The sequence below is a fragment of the Phascolarctos cinereus genome, unplaced genomic scaffold, assembly GCF_003287225.1.
Source record: "Phascolarctos cinereus isolate Bilbo 61053 unplaced genomic scaffold, phaCin_HiC Scaffold_9;HRSCAF=440, whole genome shotgun sequence".
Lineage (NCBI taxonomy): Eukaryota > Metazoa > Chordata > Mammalia > Diprotodontia > Phascolarctidae > Phascolarctos > Phascolarctos cinereus.
In genome coordinates, this window is record NW_027556402.1 from 15765411 (window position 1) to 15790179 (window position 24769).

At 45.0% G+C, this 24769-nt stretch overlaps 1 protein-coding gene across 17 annotated transcripts in view; it reads left to right on the plus strand.

Moving 5' to 3' along the window:
• Positions 1-202: 202 nt before the first annotated feature.
• RUFY3 (RUN and FYVE domain containing 3) overlaps positions 203-24769 on the plus strand; it is a 128636-nt gene continuing 104069 nt past the window's right edge. For 3 of the 17 annotated variants that reach the window (XR_013484111.1, XR_013484110.1, XM_020988513.2), the window contains exon 1: positions 210-601. Coding sequence is in view for 12 of the 17 variants with exons in the window: in XM_020988513.2 (XP_020844172.1) it covers positions 286-601 (316 nt within the window). In the remaining 5 variants the exon portion in view is untranslated. Of the gene's footprint in view, positions 602-3275; positions 3384-4273; positions 4427-9738; positions 9758-23037; positions 23257-23637; positions 23826-24769 lie in introns of those variants that run through there. The other 14 variants (XR_002324927.2, XM_020988507.2, XM_020988509.2 and 11 more) reach the window with 13 other exon arrangements.

A 24769-nucleotide genomic window follows, 5' to 3' on the forward strand; every position in this document is an offset into this window, starting at 1 on the left:
CCCCTTTTCACCTCCCAGTTTCCCCTCCCCCTTTCCCCTTCCCTTCCTCTCCTCCCCCTTTCCCCTTCTCTCCCCCCATTCTCCTCTTCCCTCCCCCCTCTCTTCTCTTCCCCCCGCTTTTCCCCGTTTTCTCCTCCCCCTCTTCTCTCCCCCCCCCGCCCCGCCCGGCCCCGCCCCCTGTGGGGGGAGGCCGGGCCGCTAGCTCCTTGGCTCGCTCTAGCTCGCTCGCCCGGGGCTGGGCTGGGCTGGGCTGGTCGGGGCGGGCCGGCGCTCTGGGCGGCCGCGATGGCTGAACCTCCCGCTGCAGCTCCGGCTCCGGCTCCTGCCCAGGCGGCAGCAGCAGCAGCGGCGCGGCCCGAGGGCGCTGGGGAGCCACAGCAGTCCCCGGCTGGCAGCAGCCCCGAGCCCGGCTCGCCCGAGCCCGCGCCCTTCTTCCTGCTGTACCCGGGCGATGGCGGCGCGGGCCCGGGGGTGCGGCCCCTCTACCAGCCGCCCGTGCAGCCGCAGCCCCCGCCGTGGGGCTGGAGGACGCCGCCGTCCCCGGGCTCGCCGCTGCCCTTCCTGCTGCTGAGCTCCCCGGCGTCCAGCGGCACCAAGCCCCGTGAGTACGGGAAGGGAGGGAAGGGGAGGGGGCTCGTGCGCTCCCCACGTGCCGCCGCCGCCCCCCCCGGCCGGCCTCCGCCCCCCGGCGGCCAGGGCAGGACCACCGCGCATCCCTGGCCAGCTGGGGCTGGGCGCCCTGCCCCCACCCCTTCCCAGGTGGGGCTGGAGCCACCCCACCGTCATACCCCAGCCACTCCTGGAGGAGGCTGGGGTCACCCTGCCCCCCTTCCCGGCCGGGCACCCCCAATCCCCCAGGGGTCCGTGAACCCGCACGAGGTTAGAGCCCCTGGTTGTGCCTGCCTCCAGGGGGTGGAGCGGGGGGGGCAGCCCGCCCGCCCCTCGGTGGGAGGCCCCCCGCCGGGGCAGGGCTGCCTCGGGTCGGGCATCTCCAAACTCCTCCCGCTGGCATCCAAGTTTGCATTCTCCCAAAGTCATCCTTCCTGCTCCGTCCTGTTCCGTCCATCCGCATTAAAGTTCCCTGCTCCAGATCCCCTTGTAAAAACGAGGGGCGTTCGGCCCCAGATTGAAAAGCGGGTATCTCAGTGCGCTGTGAGTGGTGGGCAGGACGGGGAGGTCAGCCCTGGGGCCTAGTGGGGCTGAGAGCTGCCCTGGAAGCCGGGAGCAGAGGGAGCTCCTTGGAGCTCCCGGGCAGGCAGTGTGGTGCAATGGCTGGAGGGGATGGCCAGGCCTGGGGCAGTCTGGAGGACCCGGGCTTCAGCCCCGCCTGTGACTCTCTTGCAGATCCTGGGCCCTGTGCTTACGCTCAGCTGCTCCGAGGCTTCTCAGTGGCTGATCTGCCGGCAGCCCCCTCATCGGGAAATTCCCTCTGTCTGTGCAATCACCTGTTCAGCCTCCGTCCACATTTGCTTGCAGGGAAATTTAAAAAGAGATTTCCAAGTCTCCCTCCTCACTGCTTGTGAAAGCTCTGAAATCCACAAACCTTAAAAGCAAATTGTGTCCAAGGGCATGGAAATAGTTCAGACTCAAACTGCTTATGTGTGGCATTATTTGGAGGGCAAAAGTCAACCCGAAAATTCAAGGGCGAAGCAGTTTGTGTTTGGCACTTTCTGTCATGCGAAATAATATAGTCATTATATTGCTACACTGGGTTCTTGCATGGGAGCTGAGGGCCTTCTCTGTACAGAGCAGACCTGGGATACTCCCCGGAGAGACCCCAGGTGTGGGCAGATGAACCGCAGAGAGATGAATTGACAGGAAGCTCTCAATCTCAGTAAATAAGTCGAGAACTCTGGGTGAGGTCCCGGGACCCTCCTTTGAGACAGACCTAGTTTGATCCCTGTGTGTCATAATTCCAGGCAGTAGGTGATGGGTGCCAAGTGCGTAGTACAGATAGTACCGGAGGAGTTCCCAGAGCTCTCCAGCTTGCCAAACAGTGATATAATAAGCTAAACGAGGAAAGGGCCCCTCACACTGAGACAGATTCCTCTGCTTGGCACCTGATGGCTTCCACAGACAGGCTTCAACCTACTTTCCAGCCCTATATCCATTACTTCCTTTTCACTGGCTCCAAGCACACGTCTCCCACCTCCTACCCCCATCTATTCACGCACAAGCTGTGCCCCTTCATCTCCTCCTCTTCCTTTAAACCTCAGGTACTGTGGAACAGCCTTCCCTGATCCGCAGAAAAGCTAGTTTCTTTCTGTCTCTCCATCTCTCCTCTTTTCTCTCTATCCCTCCCTTATCTTTCTGTCTTTCCTTCTTTCTTTCTCTCCCCCCCTTTCTCTTCCTCTCTGTGTCTCCCTCCTCTCTCTTCTACACTCCTCCCTTCTTTCCCTCCTCCCTTTTTCTCCTTCCCTCCTTCACCTCCCTCATCTCAGGTTACCTCTGTTCACGCTTATACTGTGTTCATGTTTCATCTCCCCAGTAGAATATAAGCTCCCTGAGGGATGGGGACTGTTTGGTTTTTTGCCTTTGAATCCTAGCACCTAGCAGTGCCCATACTTAATAATTATTGAATTTGTTGTTTGTCACTCATTTGGGTCCAACTCTTTCATCACCCCAAGGACCATGCTGTCCATAGAGTTTTCTTGGCAGAGATATTGGAGTAATTAACTGTTTCCTTTCTCCAGTGGATTAAGGCAAACACAGGTTGTGACTTCCCCAGGGTCACACAGCTAGTAAATATCTGAGGCCAGATTTGAACTCAGGGCTTCCTGATTCCAGGTGCACTCTATCCACTTAGCAGCTCCTATTATTGATGAATAATTAAGTCACTGGGATAAGCTGCTCTGGCTTCCGACCTCCTGCAGACTCCCAGAGGTCACTGCAGATGCCTGATAGGATAACCCATAATAGTCTGACTGTTCTATTCTGGGTGACAGAAGCCTCTTACAGAGCCCAGGGGTGAGCGTAGAATAAGGAAGGGTCCTAGGAAAAAGGACAGCCTCGAAGGATGTCCCACATCTTTTGAGGCACTGCTATAAGACATCGTTTCTGAAAGTGTGCTTCGGGGGCCCTGTTTCAGGGGAGGCTGATCCAGGCCAAACTTTTTATAATAAGCATCTTAGTTTCTAGTAAGGTAAATGTCAATCAATATAGGCCACATAAACAGAAGCTGTTGGGGGAAGGGTCTTCTCAGTGTAAAGGGATCCTTAGACCCAAAAGTTTGAGTACTGCTCCTATAAGGAATAAAATTTGATTTTGTTTTACAGGAAAGGTGAAAGTGGTACATGCACCGATGTCTCCTCAGTCAGCAAGCTTTTTTTTTTCTTTTGACAAGGCAATCAGGGTTAAGTGACTTGCCCAGGATCACACAGCTAGTAAGTGTCAAATGTCTGAGGCTAGACCGAGCATTTATTAAATGCTTATTTTGGATTAGGCACTGTCCTAAGCTCCGGGGTTACAAATGGCAAAACAGCATAGCCCCTGCCCACAGCACCCTGCCTGTCTGATAAGGGAGGCAGCATGCAGGGCATTTTACATTCCCCTTGTCTGCAGTTTAAGTGGCTGGTAATTTGGAAGCAAGGCTTGGGCTTGGGGATGGGGAGAAAGGCCTGTTGTTGAAGGTGGGATTTGAGGCAGAGTTGATGTGTGGAATGAGAAGGCCCCAAGGCTGTGAGCCTGGGGAACGTGACTAGGAGTTTCAGGGCACCCTTCCGAAGGTACTAGGGAAGTTTGGAAGAAGGGAGAGCTTTGGGGGAAAGGCAGCATTTTGGACATGCTGAGTTTGAGGTGCCTCTGGGAAGGGCTGTTGGCTATACGCAGAAGGCGGTTGATTTGAGACTGGAGCTCAGCTGGGAGGTTGGGGTTGGAGACGGATCTGGGTGATATCTGCATGGAGATGAGAATTGAATCCATGGAAACTGATGAGATCACTGGGGGAGATGGGAGAGAGTACGGGGCCCGGGACAGAGCCAGAGGGGACACCCACAGTTGGAAGGTGTGGTCTGGCTTTCCCTCTGTCATGGCTCTCTTCCCATGTCCTTTCTTGGTCTCTGCTGTTGGATCGTCATCCAGGCAAAGACCAGGGGTGACATCCCAGAGGGACCCCCAAGATGGGACCCCCTTGGCCTAGGACCCCAGGGCTCACTCAAGCTGGATTCCAAAGGGTCACTGGCTTTCTTTTCTCTTGCCCCAACATCCCATTTGGAATTTTCCAGTAAAAATCCCCAAAATAAAAGTTTGTGCACTGTGTTCTTTGTTTCTCCAGACATAGGAAATGAGGGTCCCCACTTCCTGCCTTGTCACTCAGTGTTCCATTTGGGTGTGAGATGAGCCTTCATTATTATACCCACCCCCGAAAATGTCTAAGGCAGAAAGGAATCGAAGCTGCCCATTAGACTCCTTCCTCTCTCCAGCAAAGGTAATACATGAGGGGTGGGGGGGCCTGCCACAGAGACTTCCCATTCCCTTTGGAGTTGGCATTGCCCAAGCAGCTTCCAACAAGAGCAGGCTTGGGGGGTGCTGGCTTCCTTGCACCCAGCATTAGGTTTTCAGCTATAGCATGACCCTCCGATAAATGTTTCCCTAGGAATCATGCTGTTGAGGAAATCTCTGTATAGAAAACTGAATTCTTACATCTCTCCAGCACTCTCTTAATTCTCAAACACCCTGGTCTCTGAACTCTGCTCAGAAAAAGCCAGAAACTCCCCTCTCTGGTTTTCCTGGTCCTGCTCTTGCCTGTGGGCATTGCTGTTCCTGGGGTGGGGAGGAGAGCTGGCAGATCTATCCTCCCCTCCCTTCTCTTCTCCTCCCTTCTGCCTTTCTGGGCTCTGGGCTCCAAGGCTTGCTCTCACAAACCCTGGCACAACTTGGCTTTGCAGACCAGGGAAAGGGCAGCCCTTCCTGCAGGAATCTGATACCCCTTCGTGTCCGTCCCCCCCCCTTCCCCGCTTGCCAATCCTCTTGGAAGCAGCTGCAGCCTTTGAGCACCAAATTCCTGTATTCTTCCTGTGTGCCAGGGCAGCACCTGATTGGGCCTTTCAAACATTGCCCTGGCCCCCATTCGTTGCTCGTAAAATCTCCTTATTAGGACAACAGGAGCCAGCCAGCAGGTCAAGTTTCCTAGGGCTAGGTCCAGGAGGGAAAGTTAAAGGGAAATGGATAGGGGGTGGGGGATGGAAGAAAGGAAATTGAATATTGGTCCATTCCAAGCATCACCGTAGCAGATCGCCAGGGCTGAAAGCCTGAGTTTCACAAACTTGGGTGGTGTGCCTGTATGATACAGAGGAATTTGGGGGACATCGAGCTGTGCGGCCCTTGTTAAAGGTGGCCATTTTGCAGGATGATGACTTCATAGCAGCCAGGATGGATTAAATCCATAAATCAATTAACAGGGCATTGTTAAATGCTTATGATGGGCCAGGCACATTGGGCTTTGGGGATGCAAAGCGAAAACAGCCCCTGTCCCCAAAGAGCTTATGTCCTTTGGGCAAATAATATGTACAGATAAAAAGGTGGGTTCGCTCAGTGGTTTGAGCAGATTTAGAAAGAAGAAGGTGACATATGCCCAAAAATATTGGAGTCAGGAAGACTCATCTTCCTGAGTTCAAATCTGACCTCAGACACTGGTTGTATGACTTTGGGTAAGTCACTTAACCCTGTTTGCCTCAGTTTCCTCATCTGTCAAATGAGTTGGAGAAGGAAATGGCAAACTACTCAGTATCTTTGCCAAGAAAACACCAAGTAGGGTCATGAAAAGTCAGACACGACTGAAAAAAAAAAAAAGATTGAATCACAACAGTTATAAGCCCAAAGTAAATGGAAGCTTCTGGAGGACCAAGACTTTCTTGTCCTTGTATTCTCTGGGTCTGCAGGGCCTTGCCTAGGCTGGATACTGAATCCATGTTTGTTTGAATTGAATCAAATTTGGGTACGGAGATTTATTTTGACTTCTCACTGTAATGTACTTGTTTCTACAGAGTCTGCTTAGAAAAGTAAGCTTGTAATCCTGGGCCAGCTCCTCAGCTTTTTCTGGGTCCTGGACCCCTTTGGCAGTCTGGGGAAGCTTATGGCCTCCTTTTCTGAGTAATGGTTTTGGATGCATAAGATAAAATATTTCAGATTGTAAAGGGAGCTGATTTAGTTTGGGATACAGTTATCAACTTATTAAAAACAAAAACAAAAAACCAAGTTTCCCAAGGACTCCGGGTTAAGACTAATTAGTAACAGTTGGAATTTGAGTGAAACTTACTGTGGCGTGATGTGTAAATAATTTTAATAGCCTTAAAGCTATTCTTTTTTAGAGAATGACCTTCTGTATTTGTTTATTAATTTGTTTTTCTATTTACTTGCTTATTTGTTTATTTTTTGGCAATGTAATGTACCTGACTCTGTCCATAAACATCTATTAAGTGCCTCCTGTGTGCCAGGCACTATCTGAAATGCCAACTAGTCATAAAAGTGTAATACTGAAATAGTTGCATAAAAAATAGGCTATCTCTGCACGTAGTATGCATTTGGTGTCTAGGCACTTCTCCCGAGAATGGTTTTTTTCCTATTGTAAATCCTTCCTGATGTTATTGCCCAAAGCATAAAGTATATAATTTTTGTGAGGGGTTGGAGCGGGGATTTCTTTTGAGTGCAGATGTGATCTGTCTCCGAGGTTAAATGTCAACAGTTGCCTACCTAGTAAATGTGTCATAATTATGTTAATGTCTTCGTGTTGGGAGAGATGGAGGAGTGAATAGCTTTTTAGCTTAGACTCTAACCAGTCCAAAAATAGAGAATCTCAGGTATGCTTTTGGAGTGGCTTTGTTTTCGTTGTTTAGCAATGCCTTAAAAATAGCTCAAGAAAATTAATCTTGTATGAGAAGAGCAGAGGTGACATCATGTGTGTACCTTGTGTACTTACTGGAGGTGAAAGGGGACATAGATGATAGCCATCATCTCTGGGGGGTACAGCCTTGATGGTTTTAATGTCCATTAAATAGTCAGCCCTTCTAAATCAGTGGTGTACTGTAAATACAAAAGCCTGTGCTCTGCTGGTCTTCAGAGGGAATAATATGGAATCTCAAAAATTTCTGTGGACTGTTTAACATTGAATCTTTCAAAAAATCCTTCTATGTTGGGTGACCCCATGAGCCAAGGAAGAATCTTGTATTTGACTCAAGAGGACCTGGATTCCAACCCAGGCTCTTCCATGTGACCTTGGACTGGGCCCAAGTTTCCATATATTTAAAGTGGGAGGGTGGGACTTCTCTTCCAGCTCAACATCTTGTATTCCTAGGATTTGTCAACCTAAATTTGCTCCTAGATCCATGAGAAGTCACATAACTAGAAGTGAGTTCAGCACCGAGACATTCAACAGTCCCTTCTCCCAGTCCTCCCTTCTAATTTAAGAAAAGCCATTTTATGAAGGTGGGGCTCCTTTGAGGCGCTAGACCAGAGGGCCACCCATGCCATCTGCCTGTTTCTCTCCCCATTTCCCCTAGAGTCAGTATTTGGAGTGGTACCCACAAAAGTAGTCTACTCATCCTGGCTTTTTTGCCTTGTCTTCAAATTGCAGAATCAGAACATTCAGAGCTTGCAAGGATCTCGTACTGGTCATCATTTTACTGATGAGGAAACTGAACGCTAAGAAGGGGATGGCTTGCTCAAATTGATAACCAAGGACTAGTTGAGTAGCAGAACTGGGACCCACATTCCCCTCGTCCCTTCAATTTTACTTCCAGTTAGAATCACAGAAATGAGAGCTAGTCTACTGCAAAGGGATCAAACTCGTGGCCACATGCGGCCTGAACCAGGTTAACATGTAGTCCCTCTCAGATTTTAATGTCCTGATGTATTGATAAACAAAGTAATCTATACACATATATGGTTTTGTAAGTCAGTATGTGACCCACAGAGATCCTTATGGATGGGGGCTTCTGTTTCTATCTGAGTTGATCAATAAAGCAACCTCATTTTACAAATAGAGGAGCCTAAGATCTAGAGGTTAATTAAGTGATTTATCTGTTTACACAGGCCCTGGACAGAAGAGGCCAGATTTGAACCTAGGTCCTGAAAGTCCTTGAAAGAACTATTAACAAAAATTGTCCCAAGTATCAGATTGTTCCAATTTACTCTGAATAGGCAATTCTTGATTCTTTTCTTTTAATAATGATTTTTGTATAGGATTCAAGGTGTTTCTGTACCAGGAGTGGTTTGCTTTAAATCCACTCCTTTCCTGTCTTCTGCCCTTTAAAGTTTAGACAAGAAATTCACCAGCTCCTTACTGTCAATAGAAAAGCGTTTGGGTGGTGGGTGGGGATGGGAGGAGGCGCTCAGGTATGCTTCTGGAGCAGCTTAATGCCTAAAAATCAGTGTTTTTCTTTCATGGTGACATTAAACTTTTTTTGTTATTGTGACCTTGGTAGTCATCAGTAAACGTGAGCAATTCCATACATGCAAAAGAGCAGACAAAAGAGAATCGAATCTATTAAGCAACTGCATGGATTTATATATATATTTATGTATTTATATGCAAATATATTCATTTTATACACTTATATTACATATAACACACATACTATATGTGGAAGTATACACAGAATACATGTTATATTTTTATGTAATATAAATATATAATATATAACTAAATATATACTATAGAAGTATATTATACATAGAAATATATTTATATATGTGCTGTACTCAGTAGAGATTTATGGTTTCACATTGGTTTCAAAGCTGTCCTTATCCGTGTCTGTGTGCATGTGTGTGCTTTTACAATGCTAGAATGACTTTTTTGTCATTTTTTTGCAAAAAAAAAAATTACCCCAACTGCCATGGGGGAGACAGCATGGAAGTACTATGTCCATACAAGTTATAAATATAACCTCACTGAGGCCAGCCAGGGCAAAGGCACGTAGGTGGGAAATGGAGGGTTATGTGCCAGCCACAGCACAGCTGGATTATGATGTTCAGGGAGCCTGGAGGAAAGTATAGGAACATTGGAAAGATAAGGAGGGACCAGGTTGTAAAGGGTTTAAGCGGCAGTATTCTATATTTATTCCTGGAGCCATGTGGCACAGACAAAGGTCAGGAATCACCCAGTCCTACGTTTTCGGAAATTAACTTTGGGTGTTGAGTGCAGAATGGTTTTGGAGTTGAGGAGACCACAGCAGGGGTTCTTTACCTTTTTTTGTATCATAGACCCCCTTGGCAGTCTGGTGAAGCCTCTTGTCAGAAAAATGTTTTTAAATGCATAAAATAATACATGGGATTAAAAAGGAAACCAATTCTTTGGAATTGCAGTTAGCACAGTGTTTTTTTTAAAAGGTCATGGATCTCAGGTTAACCCTTGGACCCAAGGCAGGGTGATCAGTAGACCGTGTGAGCTCTGTGAGTGGAAAAAAGTGCGTGTTTTTGAATTTACCTTTTGAGTTTGTTTTTTTTTAATTCAGTGCTAAAGTTTAATCTTGAGGAAGGTTTCAGGGTTATGGTTGGGGCACTTGTCTTCTCTGAATTGTGTAATAAGGACAGTTTCCAATACCTGTTCTCTGTGGAAGCAGCAGAGGTGGGGGTAGGCATATTCAAAAGAGGAAGTGTCTTCTAAATTTGGACTGGTTTTCATTTTTGGTTTGATTCAACTATCTTGTTATATAATGGGTGACTTTTCAGTTGGCAGAGTAAAACCTTCAGGCTGCTAACTCAGCTAGAACTAAATCATGGTAAAAAGGAAGCCAAAACGATAGCTCCATGTAGATTATGGGTATGTATGTATGTATGTGGGTTTGTAATATGTGTGTTCTGTATGGACACGTATAATATATGTGTATGAGCTCCATGTAGATTGTGTGCATAATTATGTGCCTATATGGCGCACACGTGTGTGCATATGTGTATTACGTATGCGTTATCTGCATGCACATCAGAGAGTATGTGTATGAGCTTCATATATAGTATAGTGTGTGAATGGGTGCATATATGCGTCTGGTGTATATACATATACATGTATGTATCTGTATATCACGTACATATATAATACGCGTAGATGAGCTTCATATAGATTGTGTGTGAATGGATATACATATGTATGTTATGTGTATAGATAGTACATGTGTATGAGCTCCATATAGATATGTGTGTGAATGGGTGTGTATGTATATATATAGTGTATACACATACATGTGTGTTATGTATACATACGGTTGAGATGGGCGGGGGTCTAGGCCTACGATTTCGCTGGTTTAGGGGAACCTCCCAAATGTGGAAATTCCTGTCAATGCATAGACCGGTACCTGTTCTGCAGTATACCTACCTTCTGAGACAATTCCCCCATGTTTGCCCCTCTTCACTCAACCAGGATGTGCCAGGAGTAGGACTTGAACCCAGGTTAATTTTCTGTGTGCTTGTACCGGGACCCCTCTTCAGCTCTGTATACGTGGAACCATAGCCCCTCTCTTCTGCTGACCCTAGTCCCGACTTCGCTGGGAGATGGAGTGAAAACGTGAACTCAGTACTGCCTGCCATGGCTGTGGGGGTCAGGGGTGCCTGGCCCTGCTTCCTGATCAGTACCAGTGCTAAACTGGGACACTGTGGTTAGCACACATACAGGAAGCCAGTGGAGTTGTGAGTCAATTCAGTGTACATTCAGTGGAGTTAGAATTATTGTGTAGATTTTGTCTCATATAAATGCATTTATATGGAATCCTGTGTCTGGGAACGCCGTCCTTCGTTCCCAGAGACACAGATGATGACTGTGGCCCCATGGCTTCTACTACACTTTTCTCTCACCCATCCACCACAGTTTTCATTCTTGGCGCTCAAAGTAGCTGGCTTAAAAATAAGCTCTTCGGACTACTGTAGATATGGGGAGAGCCCACAAGCTTCTGGGAAAAGCCCTGGGAGGTTCTCTTGGCCTCTCCTGAATCAATCTTGTGTTATCCCCTAAGGAGCCTGGAGTAGAAAGGTTTGGTGAGGGCCAAATTGAAGATATTCTGCCCGGATAGGTTCAGTCAGTCATTAAACATTTATTAGGCACCTACCATGTGCCAGGCAAGGGCAACTAGGTGGTACAGTGAATAGAGTGCTGGGCTTGAAGTCTGGGAGACTCATCTTCCTGAGTTCAAATCTAGCCCCAGACACTTCTTAGCTGTGTGACCCTGGGCCTGTCACTTAACCCTGTTGGCCTCAAGTTTCCTTGTCTGTCAAATGAGCTGGAGAAGAAAATGGCAAACCGCTCCAGTATCTTTGCCAAGAAAACCCCAAGTGGAGTCACACAGAGTCGGACGTGACTGAAAAATGATGGAATGACAGAATGTGCCAGGCACTGTGCTAAGCTCTGGACATTCAAAGAAAAAGCAAAAGATGGTCTTTGCCCTCAGGGAGCTCACAATCTAAAGGAAGAAGATGGCAGTTAAAAAAGCTGAAAAGTTTGGAAGGGGTCTGGGATGTCAAGGAACACAGATAAAGCCTCCTACTAAGTTGATCTAACCAGTAGTTTTTTAATAGTAGAGAAACCACACAGACATACTTTTCTGTGATCTTTGGGATCCCTGCTGGAGGCCCTTGTTGGGTTCTGGTTTAGTGAAAGCAAGTCATATGTATGACTGAAGTGCAAGCAATCAATACTTATTTCTGGATGACCTGTAGATGTTAGGGGGGCTGGGTGGGGTTTTATACAAAGGGAATTGGATTCTCCAGTGAGGTAAAGAAGTAACTCTCACTTTTATCCAGGGATAGGTCAGATAAGCCTAATCCAAGAGGTTGGTAGAATTCCTTTGGAGTCTGGGTCAGCCACTCTTGGGGCCCCTATCTTCCTGCCCCTCCTCTTCTTTCTCCTTAGGCATAATAAAGGTGAGCTAACTGGCTTGTATCCCTCCCCTCTAGGGCATGTTAGCTGAGTTCTTATATTTGGTTAGCCCATTTCATCCTTAGATTCTGCTCAGAATGAATCTAATCCACTTATTCCCAGGCTAGTTAATCAGTACTTCTTGGCTCCATCTAGCAAACCACCATTGCCTGAGGGTCCCCAGCCATCCTCACTCACTTCCATGGTGACTGGGTCTCATTCTCTGGGCTTTTCCCACCTCTGTGCCTTCCTTCCTTGGAGATGGCTCCACTGATCTTCCTCTGGTTTCACCTCGTTGACCCAGATCCACCCTCACTTCACCCCAGACCCATCCCCCAGTGCCTGGCCGAAGATGAGGGCCCAAGTTAAAATGTTGTTTGCTATTTTAAGACAACAGTGGTTGATCATCAACCTGGTCTATTTAAGAACCAGCATTTACTCAAGTAATGGTTATTGAGTATCTGCTGCAAAGGATGATAGATTAAAGAAAATAAGCAACCAGATTTGAGGTCAAGCTTTTACTGGGGGCAGACTACTAGGTAAAGTAATGCTCCCTACCTGGAGACCTGGAGTAGATTTTTGGGGGAATCCGAGATGAATTGAAATATAATCAAATGTAAATGGGTTAATATTAGGAAGTGTATGAGCTCAGAGGAGCATCGTATGAGTCCCATGGAGGATAGTGGGGTGACGAACCCTGATGGAAATGGTAATGAAATCCTACTTTTAGGTGGAACTATGGGGTTACATAAGGTTTTACCTAGCAACTCCCCCAAGTCAGAGTATCTGGATGGGAGGAAATCTGGGCCAGGGAGATGGGTTCGTGATGAGGAGTGGATGGAAGTAGAAGTTAAGTTTGACATTTTCTTTCTTTCTTTCTTCCTTCCTTCCTCTCTCTGTCTCTCTCTCTTTTCTTTTTTTTTTTTGTTAAAGTCATTGGGAAACCAAGCTATTTAATATGACTCCAACTTCAAGAAATTTAGCTTAAGAAAACCCAGTCAGGCTCAGTGCCCAGAACCAGGGAAAAAGTTAGGTAGACAGGTTATTGGGCCAGTTGACTTTGAAGGGAATATGTTTTGAGCCAGTGCAGTGAGTGGATTGGCCTGTGACCAGAGAGCACAGTCTGGTATCGGATCAAAGAATGTTGATTTTCTACCCCTACTGCTCTCTGGGGTCCTTGAGGCTATCACTTTCTTCCTTTCTAGACTTTCATTCCATTCTTCTCTTAATTGTTGTCCTTCTGTCTGACCATTCCTTAGTCCCCAGGTCACGCCCCCTAACTATAGGTGTATTCCAAAGCTATGTCTTGGTCTCCCTCTGTATGGTCTCCCTTGGGGATCTTGGCAGCTCCCATGGATTTGATTATCTTTATGCAGGTAATTAATTCCCAGATCTGTGTGTCCAGCCCTGACCTCTCTCCTAAGCTCCATTCTTACATCACAGACTGCCTTTTGGACACTCAGTGTGTCCAAAGTTGAATTCATAATCATCCTCCCAGAAAACAAAAAACACTTCTCCCTTTCCTAACTTTGTATTATCGAGTGTCCTGCCATCAGAGGCCAGCAACCTCGGGGTCATTATCAACTCACTCTCACCCTCCAGTATCCAATCTGTTTGCCAAGGCCTATCATTTCTTATTCTCGGTCAGTCGTTTCACTCCTATCTGAGTCTGTGTTCTGTTTGGGGTTTTCTTGCCAGAGATACTGGAGTGGTTTGCCATTTCCTTCTCCAGCTCATCTTCAGATGAAGAACCGAAGCAAACGGGGTGAAGTGACTTGCCTAGGGTCACACAGATAGTAAGGGTCTGAGCACTCAGGCCCTCCTGATTCCAGGGCTGGTGCACTGTACCACCTAGCTGCCCTCTTCATAATATCTTTTGTATATATCCACTTGTCTCTTGACACTGCTACCACCCCAGTATATACTAAGTTCTCATCACCTCCTATTTGGACTTTTAAAGTATAGCACAGTGGTTAGAGTGCCGGACCTAGAGTTCAAATTTAGCCTCAGATACTTACTGGCTCTGTGACCCTGGAGAAGTCATCTGACCACTGTCTACCTTAGCTTCTTCCACTGTAAAATGGGGGAATCATACCAGTGTACCAGCCTCCTGGGTTTTTATGAGGATCAGGTGAGAATCCTTGTCAGTGTTTTAGCATGGTCCCTGGCAGTAGCGTGTAGGTACCCAACAAATCCTTTCCTTTCTTCCCTGCCTTGCTCCTCTCCCCTTCCTTCTCTCCCCTCCCCTCTCCACTACACTACATTCATTCAGCTGCTGTCAAAGTGATCCTTCTAAAGGCTCACCTTTCACTAAATTGAGTAGAGCTTGATTCCCTCACAACTTTAACCAACAAGAAAAATGTCAAACTTGCCCTTCACATCCATCTGCTCCTCATCACCATCCCATCTCCCTGGCCCAGATTTCCTCCCATCCAGACACTCCGACTTTGGGGTTAAGCTAAGAAAAGCCCCATGTTACCCCAAAGTTCTACTGAAGTATAAGATTTCATTACTGTTCCCATCAGGGGTCACCCCGCCACTCCCCATGGGACTGGTAAGATGCTCCTATGAGCTCAGCCCCCAGTGAACTCGTGGGGCTCCCTGTTACACCCAGGATCAAAGGGGAACAAGTCCTCTGTTTGGCTTTTAAAAGTCTTTCATCCTCCCTTTCCAGTCTTTTTACATTTCTTTGATCTCCTCAGGTTGGCTTTTTTCATGATCCTCCTCAAATAAGACACTCCACCCACCAGCTCTCTGTACCTGGCTGTCCTCCATGCTTAGAACCATCTTCCTCCTTCGATTTCCCTCCTGACCTCCTTCAACACTCAGTTTAAATCTCTCCACTTGCAGTAGGCCTTTCTTGGTCCCCAACCCCTACTACCACTGCCCTCCCTCTGAGATTACCACTTACTTATATGGTATTTAGCTTAGGACTGAATAATCAAAAAATGTTTTTCTTTTTAAAAACATTAATAAAATTCCCTTGTTGTAGACCCATACTGTATCTGCCTTTGTAAAAAAATAATAACTTTCATCAGCACTCTAAGGTTATTTCACACCTGATGTTCAGAACTGTATTTTTCTGTTAAAAAGCCACAAAACAATTGTGTAACTTCATGGTTTTGCGTTTTTTGGGGGGGGGATTGTTTTAAACAATGATTATCCAGCCTCTTTGGGCTGTCTCTGAAACACTAAGCATATTTTTGCCTTTTCAAATAGCCAGTGATAAGACCTCCTCCCCCTTTTTTTCCCCCAAGAATTATTCATATAAAATAAAATCTGGGTGCTAGGATTTACCCAGGCTCCCCAGCTGTAGAAGAATTCACACCAACAAAAAAATGTGAACAGAGGCATTTTTCGCCCTTGTCTCACATAGAGTACATGAGTCAATATTGTGCTCGTCCACAAACATTTTCTTATATTCTGCCTCGGTCAGCAGCACTGTTCAGCTACTGCGGATGTGAAGCCAAAAATGAAACAGTGCCTGCCTGCTCTCAGGGAACTTAGAATCTATCAGGGAGACAACAAGTAGATCTGTGAATATAAAATATTGGGGGTGGGCGGTGGGGTAAAGGAAGGCCCCTTGCAGTCAGTGGCCCTGGAGCTGAGCCTTAACAGTTTAAGAGGCAGAGGTGAGAAGGAAGTATATTTTAAAAGTCCCTCCATGTTTAACATCTACCTTCTTCCATTCAAATCGAGGAAGTTTGTGGTATGTGTTGAAGGCCAGCATCTCTCATTTCTTTATAACATGCTTATACTCCTAACATGTCAAAACTGCTGGGCAGAATTAGGCAGTAATGTGGCTTAGCTTGGCCCAGTGCTGTGGTCTTTAGGGTGCGCCAGAAGTCTTAACAGGCTCTTAATAGAGTGCCGGGCTTGGAGTTAGGAAGGTCAGAGTTCAAATCCTGGTTAAAACTTAATGGTCAAAAAAGCTTACTGGTCAAAAACTTAATAGCTGTCTGCTTCAGTTTTCTTATCTGTAAAATGAGGAAAATAATAACAACTACCTTGTGAGGGTAAAATGAAATATTTGTAAAGCACTTCGCATACCTTAAAGCGCTATGTAAATGCTATCTTGCTCATCAGCTCTCTGCAAACATGGTTGGTTATTGCATTGATGAGAATTCTGAAGTCATTCAAAGTTATTTTTTCTTTCCATTGTTGTCATTCCATTGTTTTCCTGGTTCTGCACACTTCATTCTACATCAGATCATACAGGTTTTCCCAGGTTTCTCTAAAACCACCCTCATCCCGTTCATCATTTCGTATAGCACAATTGTATTTCATACATTCATAAATCATAATCTGTTCAGTCATTCCCTAGTTGAGGGACACTTGCTTTGTTTCCATTTCTTTGCTACGAGAAAAAATGCTGCTGTACATATTTTTGTACATATGGATTTTTTTCTCCTTTGATCTCTTTGGGGGTATAGGCTGAGTAGTGGCATCACTTGGTCAAAGGGTGTACCTACTTGAGTGACTTTTGAAAGGTCCAGTTCCAAAGTGCTTTTCAGAATGGCTGGGCCAGTTTCCCTGCAGCCCCACCAACAATTGTCATTTTTCCAGTATCTTTGCTATTCTGATAGGTGTGATATATAACTTCAGGTATGTTTCAGTTTACATTTTTGTAATTATTAGTGATCTAGAGCACTTTCCCATATGTTTTTTTTGGTTTTTATTTTATTTTATTTTATTTTTTAGGCAGTTGGGGTTAAGTGACTTGCCCAGGGTCACATAACTAGTAAGTAGCAAGTGTCCCATATGGTTTTGATCACATGGATTTCTCCTTTTAAGAATTATCTGCTTATATCCTATGATTATCTACTGGGGAATGGCTTTTATCTTTAAATCCGTTCTTTATATGTGTTGCATATCAGATCCTTATCAAAAAAGTTTCCCTTGAAAAAATTTTCCCCAGTTAACTGTGTCCTTCTGATTTTAATTATTAATTTTGTTTGTGCAACGTCTTCAGTTTTGTGTAATCAGAACTGGCCATTTTGTTTTCTGTGAGTTCTTCTGTCCTTTCCTTGGTCATGAACTCTTCCCTTATCCATAGTTATGAAAGGTCTTTTCCCCTCCTTGTTCCACAGAATTTTATTACATGACCTTTTATATCTAGCTCATGTATCCATTGGGAGCTTATCTTGGTATATGTTATGAAATCTTGGTGTAAACTTCATTTCTTCTGGAACGTTTTTAAATTTTCCTAGCCGTTGTTGAATAGTGAATTCTTACCGTGTCCAACACTTTGCTACCAGTTGCTTCTGTACTTCTTGTACCTCACTTGTTCCATTGGTAGACCTCTTATTTTGCAAATAGTATCAATTTATTTTGATTAATTCTGCTTTGTAGATATTTTGAGTACTGCTAGGCCCAGAGGGCTCTCTCTCTTTTTTTTTTTGGTTAATGTTTCTCTTAAGAGTCTTGACCTTGTCTTCCAGATGAATTTCGTTATTATTTTGTCTAGCTCTATAAAATAACCCTATGATATTGAATCTATGAATTAATTTGGGTAGTATTTTCATTTTTGTTACATTGGCACAGACTAACCATAAGCACTTGAATAACTCTCCAGTTATTTGTCTTTATTTCTGTAGAGTGTTCTGTAGTTTTGTTTGTATAATTTCCATTTTGGTAACTAAATTCTCTAACGTTTTATACATTCTGTAGTTATTTTAGTGAAATTTCTTTGGGTTTTGTTGGTACTTTATAGAAAGGCTGATATTTGTGGGTTTGTTTTTTATCCTGTTCCAGTTAATTTCTAAATTGAATCTCTCCAAATCTCTTAGTAAATCACCATGTCATCTGCAAACTCTGTAATTGTCTTTTCTTTTTGCCTGTAGTTATTACATCAATTTTTTCCCTGTCTTATTGCTATTAGCTAGCTTTTCTATATCAAGTAATAGTGTTGACAGTGGAAACATTTGCTTCACTTTACTCTTATTAGAAAGACCTTTAGCATTTTTCCATAACAGAGAATACTAGCTCTATTGTTGTTACCATATTAAGGAATGGAACTTTTATACTTAGACTTTTTAGTGTTTTGATATGAAAGATTGATATATTTTATCAAAAATTTTTATGCTTCTATTGACATGATTATGATTTTAATCTGTTTTGTTGTTAATATGGTATATTTTTAAAATAGTTTTCCTAATATAAAACTTACCCTGCATTCCTGGTGTATAAATCTAACCTAGTGATAACACATAATCTTTTAAAATATATTTTATCATCTTTGTTAATGTCTTGCTAAATATTTTTGTATCAATAGTCATTAGAGATTTATCTTTTTCTTCTTTATCTCTCCCTGGTTTAGGTATCAGTACCACACACACACACACACACATATGCACATATACGCAGACATGCACACACGCATACATGCACACACCTTAGGTATTTAAAGATTGGATCTCGCTATATTCTCCAGGGTAGAAGTGTAGGGCTTCTTATGGATCCAAGACCATTACTGACAGGCAGAGGAGCTTTGACCTTTTTTTCTGACCTGGGCTTTTTGCCCCTTCCTAAGCAAACTGATTCTCCTTCCCATTCCAACTCCCCAGGAACTCACCATATTGATTCCAAACTACATATAGCCCTTTGTAGCTTAGAATATCTGAGCAAAAGAGATACTGGCCTCAGTTTCCCTTGTTGGGCCATGTATGTGCTTCTGTTGCCAGCTGCCATACAGTATCTTGGAAGAAGTTTCATAGGATTCCTTTCTTTCCCTGTTTTTGCAAGCAAATATTAAAATATTGGTATTGGTTCTTCTTTGAATGTTTGATAGAATAAATTCACTTGTAAATCCATCTGGCTCTGGGTTTGGTTTGGTTTGGTTTTTTATGGGGATTTCCTTTATGACCCTTTGGATTTCCTTGTCTGAAATAAGGTTATTTGAATTCTCTATTTCTTATTCAGTTAATCTGGGTATTCAATATATTTTTGAATTTAATGGATCAGTTATCCTCATATATATATGGAGCAAGATCATTTTGAATACTTTTCCTTATTTCTTCTTCATTTGTTGCAAATTCTGACTATTTTTGAGATTGGCAATTTCGTTTTCCTCCTTTAATCAGATTGACTAATGGTTTAAACCTTTTTTTTAAAATAAGTCCTGTTTTTACTTACCAAGTTAATTTTGTTGTTGTTGCCAGTTTCATCTCCTCTGATGTTTCAGAATGTTTATTTTGCGTTTCATGATGGGTTTTGATTTGTTGTTTTCCTAATCTTTTTGGTTGTAGCCCAATCAGTGATTTGTTATCTGTTTTGTTGATGAGAGGGCCATATTTCCCCCTAAGGACTGCTCTGGCCACCTCCCAAAAGTTTTGGCACCTTGTCCCAGATAAGGATGGCTTCCTTGCACTCTGCCTTGTACAGGAATCCTTCCCTGGCTTCTGCCTCTGTCTCCTGAAGGCTCGTTTGAGTGTTGGCCTGAGCTACTCTGTCTCTTTTCTGTAAAGGCTCATGTTATCCTTTCCCTGGGTGGAAGCAGGTCTCCCGCCAGACCCCAAGGGGTTTGTGCCTCCCAGGCATTGCCTGGGGAGACTGGGGTCTCCAGCTGTGGCTCCATTATGGGCTGCGTGGGTGCCACTCTACGGATTGTATGTCAAAATGTTCTCATTTGCTAAGTTCATAGCAAAGAAAACCTGGTTTAAAAAATAGGGAAGTGGGGCAGCTCAGGTGGTACAGCAGATAAAACTCTGGCCCTGGTGTTACGGGGACCTGAGTTCAGATTCGGCCTTAGACACTTGCTAGCTGTGTGACCCTGCGCAAGTCACTTCACCCGGTTTGCCTCAGTTTTCTCTTCTGTCAAATGAGCCCAGGAAGGAAATGGCCAACCACTCCAGTGTCTTTGCCAAGAAGACCCCAAATGGGGTCCCGAAGAGTTGGACATGACAGAAACAACTGAACAGCAACAAACATAGGACCTTTCTGGGCCTCAGTTTCAGCCCCTGTAAATTGAGTGGATTGGATTGTATGTATTCCAAGGCCCCTTCCAGCTCTCAGTTTTATGCGTCCACGTTGAAGGTATATGATTTTGGTTTGTGGAAAAAATGGGTGTTGCCAAGACAAGACTGTGAGCTTCCTGAGGCCAAAACGGTCTTTTGCCTTTCTTTGTATCTTCAAGTACTTAGCTCAGTGCCTGGTGCTGTGTGGGAGCTTTGTGAATGCTTGGTGACTTGTAATCTTGTTTAGAAGAACTTCAGGAAAATTTGGAACGAAGCAAGATATCTGGATTTTAGTATTCATCATAAGAACTCATGTTGATTATACAGATGGTGATTTCCTTAACCAAACTATGAGGTACATTCTGTGTCTCACTTCTGTTTATTTCCCTGTCAGGGTCAGTCCAGGAGTGAAAACTCTCAGATCAGGTGTTTCTAACTTCATGTCTGTGACCTGGTTTTTGTTTGTGTGTGTGTGTGTGTGTGTGTGTGTGTGTATACAACACACACACACGTATATGTGTACGCACAGAAATATATACATATACACATTTATCAAAGTGTATGTGTTTTTGTGTATATACATACGTGTTTTGATGTGTGTTTTAGTATAATTAGTTTCCTTTATAATCCTATGTATTTTGTTTCATACATTTAAAGACAGTACACAGAGAGAGGTCTATAGGCTTTAGCAGATTGCCAAAGGGGTTTGTCTCCTCTCTCTCTCTCTCTCTCTCTCTCTCTCTCTCTCACACACACACACACACACACACACACACACACACACACACACACACACTAAAAAGCCCCAAAAGACTCAGTTGAATGATGAGTATTCCTCTTATATTTTCTAACCAAGACATAGACAGTTTTATTTTGCCTTCAAGAATTTTAGGAGGATTTTACAAATTAGGGAAGTAAGCTGATATGTATTAATTCTTACATACAGTTTCCCTCTTATTCCTTTAATTTGGAGGCAAATGAATCTCTATTAAACATGAGCTTTAGCATCTCTTCAGGGCAGGAACTAGCTGCTGAATGGAGTATCTCCCAGCATGCCCAGAAGGAGGAAAATCAGATCTTGGTGTTTTGTTTTTGTTTTTTAAGGAGGATAGCAAAAGGTTTAGGGGAGTGAGGGGCATAGTGGATAGAATGCCGGGCCTGGGGTCAGGAAGGTTTATCTTCAAATCTGATGTCAGACACTTAATAGCTGTGTGATCCTGGTGATGAGGTGCTCGGGCACAGCCCTAAGATTCTGTCTCTGGAAGCCTCCCAATTTCTCAGTAGGCCTCTGTCTGTAAGAAGATTTTCTCTTGTTGCAGAACACATTCACTTGTCAGAATAGAGAGATGTCTGGCCCAAGGATTTTTGTCCCTAGCTGGCCCAAGGACTTTTCCTCCTGCCAGATCTCTGAGGTCCATGCCTCAGATAGCTCTCTTGATGTCTGGTATACTCCCTATACTTTCCCATCGGTAGCTCCCAAGATACCTGGACCCTTAGATTACCTAATCGGTATCCCTGGCATTCCTGTCCCATGCCCCTTTTCCACATAAGCCCCCGCCCCATCCTCAGTCTCTTGTAGGTTCCCATAAGGACCCTTACCTGCTTTTGCTAAAGCATTGCAATAAACTCTTTGCCATTTGACTAAGAGAAGGCGTGAGTATGTGAATTCATTCCAGGCAACCCTGCGTTAGCATTCTTGGGGTGCCAGCACCCCAGAACTTGTCACTGGGCAAGTCACTTAACCTTGTTTGCCTCAGTTTCCTCATCTGTAAAATGAACTGGAGAAGGGAACTGGCAAACCACTCCCGTATCATTGCCAAGAAAACCACCGGTGGGGTCAGGAGGAGTTGGGTGAATCTCAACAACAAAAGCAGATTTTATTTTTGTGTTTTTCTGTTTACATAAGAATTCATAGCAGGATTTCTTTAACTGTGCCTTTCCTGCTCTGTTCCAGTTTCGGATTTACATTTTAGATGTTGCTGGGAACACAGAGGTCATTTAGCCATGTCATTTTACACATGAGGAATGGAAGCAGTAGCACCAGGGGTGGACCTGGGAATTGAACCCTGGTCTTCTGGCTGGTCCATATCCATTCTCTTACCTCTCCTTAGTAGCAGGTTGGGGAATGCCAATCAGTAATTTTCGTAGCACTTTATGGATTGCAAACATGTATTAAGTGCCTTCTGTATTCTTGCTTTCAAAATGTGTAGCATGTTGTGGATTTGGGGGGCTGTTTTAAGGTGCTATTTCTTAATGCTCTCTGCAGAAAGCCCTGGGTTTTTTTTTCTCCCTTGTATTTACTAATGCCTCGTGTAGGAAGGCAGGCTGAGGGGAAGAGATTGGAGTGGCGTGGGCCCCCCCCAAGGATCAGGGTAATCTATAAACGTATATTATTTTATACATATTAATTTCATCATTAAAAGCCTACCCAGAAAAGATGAGCCCATTTTGCATCCTTAATCAGAAAAATTTGGAGATGGTCTCGAGCCTGCTTCTCTTTTATGTAGCCTTTTGGGGCTAATTACAGCCCATATTTATGTGATCCTCTAAGGCCTATAAATCCCTTTCCTTCCAGCAGTCACGCAGAGTGGATAGTTAAAGTATAAACTATGAAATAGAACAATATCTTAAAAGTAAAAACCCACTTTCCAGATTTTAGCTACCAAGACTATTTCTTAGAGTCCAAAGTCTTCTCTAGAAAGGCCCCCCCCCCTCCCCGGGCCCTTTTTCCTCCGGCAAACTTTGTGCATTTCCATATAAGACGGTTCCTTCTTGAATAATTCTTTTTAAATGTGGGAAGGTTTAGGGTTTTGTGGCTATTGCTAACGCCCCGTCCCAAAGAGTTTTCTTTAGTTCTTTGAGAAGGCAGATCTAGGCAGCTCAGAAAAGGAAGTCAGCAGAGCCAGAAATAGGCAGGAGAGAATGGAAATCTCTGCCCAGCTTGCCTCCGGCAGCGCTCTCTGTGGTTTTTAAATAGCTGCTGCCTGTGTGTCATGCAGAGGCTGATTTCCCTACATATTTGGAATCCCAGCCGCCCCCCCCCTGCTGCCAGCCTGGACTGGGCGGGGGGTAAGGAGGAGGATCCTGCTCAGATCCCAGATTGACTAGCAGCGCCTGGCAGGCGGTGGGCGGGAGGAGGAGGTGGCGAGCATCCTGCATCATCAGCATCTATCCGTCCATCCAGCATCCTGGGAGGCGCTTCTGCTGCGTTCATCCGCTTGCTCCCTGGGAGCAGCCGCCGGTCACATGAGCCTGGATTTTCAGTCCGGCTCATTAGTCAGCCATCTTGGTCACCACCCTTGCTCGCCGCCCGGCCGCTGCCGCTGCCGTTGCCGCGTACGCCTGGTGCCCGGGCAGAGGCTCACCCTGACCCGAGAGCCCGTGACTCTGTGTTTCGGACGCCAGAAGAGCACCGGATCGCTTTGGGGGCCATCCTAGCCTTGTCCTTTGGGCACTGGCCAGGTCGGCCGCTTTTTCTCCGTCCCGGGCAGAGGCCAGATTGCCGAAGGCGGCCGGGGGTGGGGGGGGGCCGAGGCCCCGCGGGATTGGAGGCCGACTGGAACCCTCCGGGAGCTGGGCGGGAAGGCAGGCGGGCGGAGACGAGCATCCTTTCCTTTTTGCTGCGTGGGAAAAAAAGCTAGCGTGGCATCGCGTATTTGTGCTAGTCTGCTTTTAGACCCGAGGGGTTTATTCTTTCTTTCTTTCCTCCACCTGAAAGCTCTGTTCTAGTGAGCTCTGAGTTCGGGTGGGGTTGGTTCGGGGAGCTTGGGTTCGGATTTTTTTTTGGTGGGGGGTGGCTTTTTTTTTATTTTTATTTTTCCTCTGTGTGTGTTGTGGTCCCAGCTGAGTCATCATGTCCGCCCTGACACCTCCGACCGATATGCCAACCCCTACCACAGACAAGATCACCCAGGCGGCCATGGAAACCATCTACCTTTGCAAATTTCGGGTGTCTATGGATGGAGAGTGGCTATGTCTCAGGGAGCTGGATGACATTTCCCTTACACCAGACCCAGAACCTACCCATGAAGGTATGGCCCCTGCCCCTGCCCTTGCGGTCCCCCCCCCATTGTTATAGAGATGAAGGAGGGGAGGAGGGGAAAGGAGGAGGGAAAAGAGCTCGACATTCTGCATTCTGATTTTTTTTTTCATCCCAACTCCCCTCCTCCACCCCATATTAACATATTCTTCCTGGAATTTTTTTTTTCCTTTTCCCCATGAGACATCTCTTTCCCAGTTGGTGCCTTTTTAGGGCTTTTGATATCCAGATTTATTATCCTAGAGCAGTGTTGATCAGTTATCTCACATATTAAATGCTACTTCGCCATCAGTGATTTGTATAAATAGGGCTAGATACAACATGGTGTCGGCACCACAAAGATTAGTTTTACATAGGATAAATTAAGAGTGCACTTGGAGAGAGGGAGGGAGCCTCCATTTAAACCCAGAAGTCTTTTCCAGAGTAACTCTTGAGTGAGCTGAGCAGAATTGAATTGGAGGGTACGAGGCCTAGAAAGCCGACTTTGAAAATCTGCTTTAAATTCCTATTAAATCAACAGCTTCGTATCTGACATTAATATTAGTGTTACCCATGATGAGATCTAATTAGATGACAAAGCAGTATTACATCGAAGATTGAATATAGTAATGATGGGGTAAAAAAAATAAAAACATCATGTTTTTATGTGTCAAGGTCGATTCATGATAGCGATTACCAAACCCCAGGGGTTCCTCTGAGGAATTTCCCTTTCATCGGTATTAGTTGCCATAATTTCAGCCAAAAATGCCCCTTGTTGAAAGTCACCGCTGATTTGTTTATTTGGGCATGTAACTTTTGGAAGGGATAGGGACTGGAGTGGCGATTTCATTGATAGGGGAAACTCCCTTTACCAGTGCAGATTGGCACTCCCTCTGTAAGTTACAGTGTTAGAGAAGACCCTTAAACACTGAGAGGTTCAATGACTTGCAGAACTCC